We start from the raw sequence: 10,886 nt of genomic DNA, 5'->3' as shown, positions 1-10,886 counted from the left end.
GAAGCAGCAGAGTTGGCTTTGATTTGGGCTATTTAGTCACTGCCAATGCTTCTGTTTCAGAGATGGGAAAATGTAGAAATGGACAACCATAATCCAGCTTTGGCACACAGTTCTTTCAAGGACCATTAAGATTTGTGTCCTTCACACTCATCATTTTGGCCAGACTGTTACAGTGCCAAGCACCACAGGGTCCTCCTCTGTGCTGTTCTACTGGGCAACCCTGCCTGAGAGATCAGATAATCTGATTTATGATTTTCTTCCCTTCCAGATGTCAACAGTTGGCTGCTCACCTTCGGGTTCCAGCTACACAACGTCATCCCCGGCTACCCCAAGCCAGACATGGATGCAATGGAGCCGTCCTATGAGCTAATCCACACACAGATGAAAACCCAAGAATGGGACAATAGCAAGGTGATCCATGAACTCCATACTGTATCTCACACCCTTATCAGCAGACTATCCAGTTGCAATCTTCATTAAAAAAACCTCTTTCAGCATGTGCTCCCAGATACGCTGGGAAATTAAGAGCGAGTTAGTCCCTGTTACAGTAATGAAATCTGGCTGAATAATCACATCCTAAGTTCCTCACTGCTATGGTGCTTTTTCCTGAGATACTTCTGGCAGTTGCTCAGTGAAATGGTGTGTTACCCTTTATTTCTCTCATAAGAGGCCATGTTATCATATATTGTAGGTCAAGTTTAAGACCTTTGCACCAAGGATTCTCAGAAGCAAAAAAAAGCAAATCTTGATACAGAATCAGTTACTACAGATTTTTTGCTAGAAAATTATTCAGTCTGGTTTAAAATGTTTTAGACAAGTCATAGCACTCCCCTAGAAAACTGTTCTGCAGTGCAGCAGGACTCACCAGAAAGAAATTCTAGATGATAGTTAACTTTCATTTTGCCTGCCTGGGTTTAATCCCAAGTCACTGAGTCCTGCTTTTAAAAACAGGCCTGAATCAGAAGCCAGTTTGGTAGATGCTAGCATCTACCAAATGCTGGCAAATTCAATGATGAAATTGGCAAGAAAAAAGCTTTTACAGCCCAATCATCTCCCCCTCTCTTCCTGAAGGGAATTATTCAGCTGAAAGGTGGAGGCAGGGCTGTTAAAGTTTAGCACACTGGGTCAGGATCCGAGAGACCGGGGTTACTCCCAGCTCTACTGTTTATCTGTTGTATGACCTTGTAGTCGTTTACCTTTCAGGGTACTCTTTCATATCCAAGCCTGATTTTATTCTGGAGTTGGTTTCATCAGTTTAGTACAAACCCTCTTCAGTCCGAATTCCTGCTTTCTGTTGCTGTGTATTCAGACATCACGAGAGCAGCAAAGTACCAACGTGCTTGAGGAGGTCTGGATATGCTCTTAACATTTCTGCTAATCAAATGATAACAGCAGGAAGCAGGATTGATTCCAGCTGCCCTCCTAGCCTCCTTATCTATGAATTCATGGAAATCTCACTGTCCTGCAGCAAATTCTTGAGGACCTGTGCACATATTAAATGAGGAGGTAAAACAGTGTCCCATTTCCTGAACCACGAAAGATATCACTCAGAGGTTTGAACAAGCTACTGTGGATTAACAAAACAGTCGTGTGTCAGCCCATCCTTGGTATTCACCCTCATAGATGTGGTGAAGAGAAGCTAAAATGTATCAGCTTCAACTTCAGCAAGAGATATATATTAAGACATATCAGTTTATAACAGAGGGACACCAAAAGAACGGTGCCTTTTTCTGCCATGGCTGAGTTGATGCTTGAAAATCATTAAGCTGCAGTAACTCAGTTGTGTTTTGGAGCTCAGAGACCCTTCTTCTGTTTCTCACTTCCTTGGATTAAACAATAAAATGCTAATAGAAGTTATTTCTGTAATGAGAAATAGCCTCAGGATTTTTCCTCCTCTCTGATGTGACACAGTCTCCCCAGGCAAAGCTGTACAGGAGAAGACAAACAGGGAGGGCTCATTCAGAAACCGCACAAAAGATTGTCTCTGAATTATTATGTGCAGTAGATAATAACTCTCACAGAACCACAATAGAAATTATTATTATTGAGTTTGTTATCATTATTAGATCATTGTTTAATCATTAGTTCATTATCATTATTATTATTATTATTAGACTTATTGAATAGCCAAGTAACTTGAGTGACAGCTTGAGACTTGCTCATACAGGCAGCTGAGCTGAAAATAAAATCAAGGAGCCCTCCCTTCCATCCACCCATTTTAGGTGAATCTGCCTGAACGAACAATAAGGAAAAAGAAAACCTCTGTGTCCCCTCAGATTTTTAAAAAGCAAGAAGCTGCAGTGAGGACTGTGCAGGGACTGGTTGCTAAAAGAGGGCTTCATGCAGCCGTCAAGCTTCCAGATGAGTCCCTTTACACTCAAGTGTTGAGAGTGGAATTTAACCATTGCAGGTGGTTTCATGTTATGACAGCAACAAATCACGAGCATTTTCATTTTAGTCTTCAGTCGCAGGATCAGGCTTTGATAGCGAGGGCTCTCAAATGCTATAAAGCAGGATTCCCTTCCCTTCCGTCACACCCAGCATATTGTAGGCCTAACTTTGCATAAAATAAACTCATCCACATGTGATACCTGAACAAGATCTATTTTCTCCGCAGCCAATCCATGCCTCCAACACCAATGTTTCATGTGTAGTTCTCTTCATGCCCAACCCTTCCAGCCACACATACATGCTCCTAGACACAATCCAGCCTCCATTCCTGATGCTTGCCTCTGTATTTATTGATGAAGCATGTGGAAGAAAACATAAACTTTTGAAAATTTCTCATAGCAAATGACAGAATTAAACAGAGATAAATGGAAGCGCAGGAAATACATTCAGATAATAAGACTGATCAGACTGAAATGGTCTTCCAGACCATATGGAGTAAGCTCCAGATCTTTTGTCATTTTAAAAGGACCCTGGACAAGGCTCTGGGCAATGCTCATCCTGCCTGCAGTCCAGGGATATTCACTGAACAAGGTACTGCAGCTTTCTCATCTCCACGTCTTCTGATCCCTAATTTGTCTGGGTCACAAACCTCCTTGTGACAGACCAAAGTAAATTTGAGTTACTCCACTGGCTTCACTGATCAAAGCTGTGGCACAAGAGGTTGAATGAGTACTTTTACCAGAGAGGAATGAATAATTGGAGCATGACATCAGAGCAACTCACTCCATGTAAATGGCTGCTTTCTCTCTCTTCGGAGCGTATAATCAGAGGGCCCTCATATCTCCTTCCAAAGCATTGTTGGTACTTGCCTTGCAGGGCTGGAAGATGCGAGAGATGATTCTGACTTTGAGCATCACCAGTTCATGTCATAAACTTTGCACTAACCCCCTGCAGCTCTGGAGTGACATTTAAAATTCCATACTCTGTTGTGCAGCACTTGCCCCCTTCCCTGTGACCATGAGGCTGTCACTAAATTGTTTGTTAAACAAGTTCAGTGTTATTGGTCACCAGGGGATTCTGGGTGACCTCTGGCATATTGTGGAGCTGCTGCACGTGAATCGAGTTTCTCTTTTTTGTTGGGGTTTTTTTCTTCCCTTTTGTCCTGTTGAACTGTCAAGTAATTGCAGGAGCCAGAACAACTCTATTTGCAGGGAGGGGTGGTCTGGAGTCGGCACTGAAGTTGTTAACTACATCATATTATTAATCACCCTTCTCTCCATCCCAAGAGCAGGAAAGGTCCTGTATTCTGCAGTGCCCATGACAGGCTGGGCTGGAGGAACAGCTTTTGGCATCTTTTATGAAGAAGCATTTTGGAGACAAGGGCTGCTCTGGGATGCTCAGCCAGGGAGTGAGCTGTAGGGCTCTGTTTTCTGGCATAGCTTCTCCCAAGGACAATCTGTTTGAGGGACTGGCTCTGCCAGTGTTCATCATTCAAGGAGGACAGCCTCACATGTCAGGTGCTTTGTCCTGGGCTTGGGCCATCGTGCCATCTGCACATCTGTCCATCACCCCCTATTTACATTTTGCAAAAGTAGTGGCCAGTTTTCACTGGATCTGATGCAGGGAAAGGAGTTGAAGTCTCAAAGACATTAATCTCTTGAAGCTTTATGAAAATAGATGAGCAAGAGGAGGAGGCAAATCCTCTCATTTCCCCACAGACGGAAATGTGCTTGATGAGTTCAACTTTGTTATCCCCCTGCAGCTGTGTACACTGGCAAGGTGGTGGAGAGATCTGTCCTCTAAGTCCAAGAATTGTCACTTGTGTTTCGCTCATTGCTAACCAATCATCATCCACAGCACTGGGCTCACTGTGCCCTTGCTCACCTCTGTTGTCCCACTTGCATTTGTGTTTGAGAGGTTGCTAAGCAGGCACATTGCTTCTCAGCTAACCATGCTGATGGGCAGATGCCTGATAGGGTGTAGTTGTTGACACGCTCCTCCTGCACCTCCGCCAGCTAGGATTTGGTGGGGGACACTCAGGCAGGGACTTGTCTTCGGGTGGTGGCCAAATGGAATGGAGGGAAGAGGCTGATTTCTGAAGAATTAGTTTGTTAACAGAGGGCTAGGGGTTATATACAAAGGACTTACCAATGAAGAATATTTCAGAGAAGTCATAACTTCCAAGCCTTTTGGAGGAAGTGGCTTTCTGTATTGTAAGCCATATGGTGGTAAGAGAAACACCTATCTGTGTATAATGGCACAAGGATATAGAGAAACTTGGAAACATGTACTTCACATCTTGGAGCCTTGATGGAAAATTAAAGCTTTCAGTCTCACACCGGAAAGCGGTATTTAAAAACAACAGATGATGGTATCTGGCTATGGTATTTTGAATCCTCGAGAGGTGCTGGCAAAATGCAAGAGGCTATTCAGAGATCTCTGTAATGTGCTGTTCTCTTGAGCCCAGTGCAGCAGTGAACAAATGATGAAGGTCGTTCTCTTCTCTCCAATGGGTTGTTACTAGATAACATGAAATGTCACCTAAGGACATCTGATTAAAAAAGACTGTGAGGGAAAACAAACCCAGCGTATTTGTCACTCACATCTAGCAACAAATATTGAAATAAAATTATTATGAATTCCCTTCTTTCTTCCGTAGAACTGGTTTGAATGATACATTGGTTTACAGTTGCTAAAAGCAGCAGCCTTTTTCAGAGAACACTACACGCCACTGCAGCCTTGGATGGAAATTTTCTGTTTCTCTTCCTTGCCAGTTCATTAAAACGAGCTCTAAGATGAAACAGAAATGGTAATTTCAAAGTCGTGGGTACACTGCTGCTTTGAACTACACAGGATCTGTTTGCCTCCACCACCTTTATATTCACAGCAGAGCACACAAGCTAGCTGTACTCTAGTTTGCCTGAATTTGTTTGGGGGGGCGGTTTCTGTTGGATGTGTTTGCTTTTAATTTTAAAAAGTGCTGTTCCCAAACACACTCTTTTATCATAGAAATACACTTTAAAAGTTATTTCAAACTCATCCTGGGCTCATTTTCAAGATAACAAAGATGTGTTTAGTTATTGTAATAGTTAAGTGATGATGATGTTCAGCATTACAGCTTTGTATGTGTCTGATCTCCTAATTCCCAACGTGGCAAAAGATGGGAAGAGCCAGAAGGCCTGTAACCGGTTCTCAGTGGAAAAATTTTGGATGTGATTTTGTTCTTGATTAAAACACCTAAATTTGGGTATTTTCCTCTGAACTTGAAATCAAATCTTCCATTATAGCCAGCAAAGATCTACAATCAACTCAATTGCTGGTGCCATTTGAGATGCCCTAGAGTTTTCTGGACTTGCTCATGTCTACAGCATGGATTTCTTGCAACCTTTGAGAGATAGAACTGGTGTCCCAGCAGGGCTTCCCATAGCATGAAAAATGATGTTCAACACCACCTATTTGGATAACTCATCAGTGGAGCTCAAAAGACAGCTCAGATGATCAGCTGCTAGGAGCTGGGATTGAATTCAAGGCTAAGACATGTAGATGCAAGTGTCTCCATGGGTGCCAGACGTGTGCACCTGCAGTAGTGTGTCTGTTGACAGACTACACTTAAAGCTCACTTAAAGGCCTTTCCACCTCCTAGGCACTAATTTTCAATGAAGCTGAACACACTGTAGGCTCCACTGACTTTGCAAAGTAGGGGTTGGATTCCATTGCCCATACGAGAGCCAGTAAGAAAAGTGGTCTTCAGGTGCTACTCCAGAAGAACAAATCTCTCTCAGAGCTTCTTTGTTTTATCACTGTCCTGTGCAGATGCTGAAGGTATTCTGGGGCATCTAAGATCACACTAGACATCTATGTATGGGCAACGGAAACAGTCCTGCAGTCAACACTGCCTATGATGAGCACGAGAAGCAGGTGCATAGAAGGCTGTTAAAGCCACGGATAACCTGACAGGTTACCGCTCAGTTTCTTTGCCAACAAAAGTGGTTCAAACCCTCAACTTCACAAACCTCCCACCTACAGTGGGCACATGACTGGAGGTCAAAATATTCCTAATTCTCTGGCTTTGGTCAGCCATTCTTTCTCTGTTGTAGCCACCAGGAACAGTGCCAGTGCCAGTGCCAGCACTACATTTGCACATACGACATGAGAAGTGTTTTCCCAGTATAGAGAAGAAGGTGCCCTGGACAGAGACAAGAAGAACACTAACAAGGCTGCTGGCCTGATATCCTGTGTGAGTGTCCCTAGGCAGCAAATGACAGTGACATTGCTGTTAGAGCATATGTCAACCTTTAAAGCTCCAAGTCCTGCCACTAGCAGGGTGGGTGCTACTTATTTTCTTTCTAAATGACATCAAGATGAACCATGGAGCTGTGGAAATTGTGTGACTTCATTTAACATCACAAAGGCAGTCTGCAACTAGATCAAGGAAAGGACTGGTATTCTATTACTGCATCATGAACAAATAAATAAATAAATACACACAAAAACGTTAAAAATCAGTTTCCTTTTATAATGGGCAATTCCTGATCTGATATCCAAAGCTAGGGAGAATTTGACCATAAAATGGAAAATTGAAACTTACCTCAAGCCAGGTACTGGGTTATGGAGCTTGAGGAAGGTCGATTGTGGCACAGCTGTTGGCTGTGATACCTGTTGTATCACAGCATGTGCCAACCAGGCTACCATCCATCCTGAATTAATGGCAAACCCCAGGACACCATCCACCCTTAAACTTTGTTGCTACACCATTGTCCTCACAAGACTCCCTAATCTCGTTCTAGAGTATCCCTACAGCTAAGTAAAATAATTTTAAGGCCAGTCCCTGGCCCTGAGGCTGTGTAGAAGTAACCTGGAGAGTTGGGAAACATGTCTTGGAGAAAACAGCTAGAGGAGTCCAAAACCAAACAAGGAGTTAAAATAAAAACTATCCGGTGTGAATGATAAGGGGGGCAATGCAATGTCTCTTTCTCTCTAACAGCATTTACATTTAAAATTGTATAAAACTGTATTATTTGTAAAATCTTTATTTTAGATTTAGCAGTATAAACATATAGTTAGGAACCATATGTCTCACTCGCCCAAAGCACAGTAGATTGTCGTATCACAGTGCCTGTTGCAGCATCAGCAGGTTTCCAGAACTCATTACAAACTCACTTTTTATTTGGGATTGGAAGAAAAGACAAGGAAGTGGTATCCAGACCCACTTGTTTGTTGGGACAACCTAATTTGGAGGCACTAGTAATTTGCTTGGAATTGAAAAGGCATTAAGAGTTCCTGCATCTCATCAAGAATAAGGTGATGAACACAAAATAGAAGCGGAATGGGGGAAATTTCAGGTAGGAATAATTCCGCCATATCCAGTGTTGTCTGACTTCCCAGAGCTCCCCTCCCCAAGGTGATAATCAAGTAGATGGTGTAATTAATTCCAGAGGTTCCTTATCACTCAACTTCTAGTAAACGTGGTGATGCATATATAGATGATGATACGTAAATACTCACAGGACATAGCAATGTAGCACAGAAGACCTGATTTTCATCCTTGAGTAAAGGAGCTCACACCAAATGGCAATTCAGCTTGAGTAATGAGAAGTGCCTATTCCCATCACTTGTAAAAGTTACTGAGGTGAGTTGGAAGAGCAATGTGACATTGGGTGGTGGGACCACCTAGAGTCAGTCCATATAAGATGTACCTGAGAAGAATATCCCCCCATTTAAACCTCTCTGAAGAAGAAATAGCTAACCAAGGCTGTGCAGTGTACACTTATTTAGAACAGTAGGTGTTTCACGGAGCCTTGAAATCTAATTGCTCTATGTCCATCATTGGTGACATCTACATTAATTACATCCATTTTTTGCATAATTAGAGCACTTACGCAGTTGGCAGGGGAGCTGGGTTTGGCTCCCCATCAGCCTTTTAATTATATCACACTCTACACTGTTTATGAGATCCCCACAGGCAGCATGGGGAGAACCAGAAAGAGCTCCTCTTTCACAGCTGACCGGTTTCTGCTCCATCTACTGTGCTGTTAATCGAAAGAGGAAAAGGGGGAGCTATGTGGACCTGCTTGGCACCTGGAATGAAAGTCAGTCCTGGGTATTTTAATGCTTCGCAACCCAAAACATGCTCTTGAACTTGTGTAACTCTGTTCTCTCACAATTTTCTGCTCTATAGATCAAAATTGCTCATAACCTCTGAGTGAGTTGCGATGCTAAATCCTTTATTTTCTTTCTTTAATGCTTCGAGAGCCTTCCCTGGAAATGGCCACCATGGAAATGAGAGTTTACTCCCTTTTCCCTTGCCATTTACAAGTCTTAGTTGAGAGGTCCACGCTAAAATGTCCCCATCATCCAAATTGTCTTCTCTCACCCAGGGAAGGACATGAGTCTTTAGCTTGTGGGACGGTTTAAGGCAATACCCTTCATGGATGTTAAATTTCCTCCACATAATTGAAGCGCAGCAAACTTTTCTCTGTAGCCTATTTTTAATCCTGTATGTCATTACATTATTGAACTGAGCCACTGGCAGTGCCAGGAGAGTTTTGTCATAGCATCCTCTTGCTTTTGTGAAATTTGAGCAAATAATTGTTCGTGAACAGGGGCCCGTGAAAAGCCTGCACTGCCATGAATTGATGAGAGCATTTCGGGAGACATTTTGCAGTAATGATGAGCTACTGACTCCTGTGAGCTTGCTCCATTATACACTAATGGCAAAAGTGACTTTGTATCATACCCGACTGCAAATGATCCAGGCTGTTGTCTCTCAGCAGTTTTGCTTCAGTAAAAGGCAAAACTCAAGCATCAGGTGTGGCTGGCCTTAGCTCCGGGAGCCTGGCACATTGTGAAGGGTTTACAGGAATTAGGAGTTGGATTTAGGGGCTTCCCTGATCTGTGCACAACCTGCTTTGGCCAATTTGAGTGGGTTATGGCCACTTTGAGGGTCGTACCTGTGATGCAGGGCTTTCGAAGGCAGCACAAGGAGCTACAAAGTGAAGTTAAAATAGAGGGAACTTTTACAAATACTTCCATGCTTTTTTACAGAAAATCTGAAAGTATTTTATAAAGCATCATGGCCACAAGATAAATGTTTTCTTACGTGCACATGAAGAACACTGAACCACAAAACAATTGCACATCGAAACTAGACCCTGATACCACTGAGACAAAAAATATTTTTCTACCTCTACATCCTTTGGTCTGTTCAGTTTATTGAAACAATGAGCATTAGGATGGATAACCTGACAACACACCTCTTCCATTAAAAAGAACTAAAAATCTGAGAGAAAGTGGTGAGGAAAGAAAAAATAATCTCCTTCTTAGATGTTCCCAGGATGGTCTGCTGTTCTCCAGCATGCTAATAAGCCTTTGGGTCATCAGGCTTCTCTCTAATACCCCTTTCTCTTTTTTCTCTCCTTTCTCAGTCAATTTTGGGGGTCCAATGTGAAGTGCAGAAGCAGCTGAAGGCCTTTGTCACTCTCGAGCGCTTTGAACGGATCTACAGCTCCAGCATCGCCGGGTGCCGGCAGGTCAAGAAGAACAAGAACTTTGCCTCTGGAGGCTCTATCTTTGGCAAAGGCGTCAAGTTTGCCATGAAGGACGGGCGTGTGGCCACCGACATTATCAGTGTGGCCAACGAGGATGGGCGGAGGATCGCAGCCATCCTGAACAACGCCCATTACCTGGAGAACTTGCACTTCACCATTGATGGGGTGGACACACACTACTTCGTTAAGCAAGGGCCATCGGAGGGCGACCTGTCCATCTTGGGCCTCAGCGGTGGGCGGAGGACCCTAGAGAATGGCGTGAATGTGACAGTGTCCCAGATCAACACAGTGCTAAGTGGAAGGACTAGACGTTACACGGACATCCAGCTCCAGTACGGTGCGCTGTGCCTAAACACTCGCTACGGGACCACCTTGGACGAGGAGAAGGCCCGCGTCCTGGAGCTGGCTCGACAGCGCGCTGTCGCCCAAGCTTGGTCGCGGGAACAGCAGAGACTGCGGGATGGGGAGGAGGGTATTCGCTCATGGACAGAAGGGGAGAAGCAACAAGTGCTAAACACGGGCCGGGTACAGGGCTACGACGGCTATTTTGTGATCTCAGTGGAGCAGTACCCCGAACTCTCAGACAGCGCCAACAACATCCACTTCATGAGACAGAGCGAAATGGGCAGAAGGTGACAGAGAGGGTCGATGCGGTGACTTCTTGCCAAAGACAGCTACTCTTTTGTGGCCACTTACCTGACTGTGTTGTACTCAATCCTTTTTCTAAACTGAACAAGGTGCGGGAGGAGGAAAATAGAAAGAGAAGGAGTAATACAGTTGCACTGTAACTCATGCAACATCTTTTTTTTTTTCCTCTTTAATTTGGCCTTCACGCGTTTTTTGCAATGAATGGAAGGTATATTTTGCCGTAGTGTGATCACAGTGAAATTTACTGTCTCTTGTCCTTTTTATTTTTGGGTTGTTACCCCCTCCCCGCCCACCCCCTCC

At 43.7% G+C, this 10,886-nt stretch overlaps 1 protein-coding gene across 1 annotated transcript in view; it reads left to right on the top strand.

The window, feature by feature from the left end:
- The window catches only part of TENM4 (teneurin transmembrane protein 4), a gene marked incomplete at its 5' end in the record, with an annotated part of 99,157 nt that extends 88,309 nt beyond the window's left edge, over positions 1–10,848 (top strand). The window contains 2 exons of the mRNA XM_010132341.1: positions 269–411; positions 9,816–10,848. Coding sequence (XP_010130643.1) covers positions 269–411; positions 9,816–10,574 — 902 coding nt within the window. The remainder of the gene's footprint in view (positions 1–268; positions 412–9,815) is intronic.
- Positions 10,849–10,886: the final 38 nt, after the last annotated feature.

Source organism: Buceros rhinoceros, unplaced genomic scaffold, assembly GCF_000710305.1.
Source record: "Buceros rhinoceros silvestris isolate BGI_N320 unplaced genomic scaffold, ASM71030v1 scaffold3093, whole genome shotgun sequence".
Lineage (NCBI taxonomy): Eukaryota > Metazoa > Chordata > Aves > Bucerotiformes > Bucerotidae > Buceros > Buceros rhinoceros.
The sequence above is the reverse complement of the archived record's forward strand: the minus strand, read 5'-3'. Positions and strand labels throughout refer to the sequence as shown.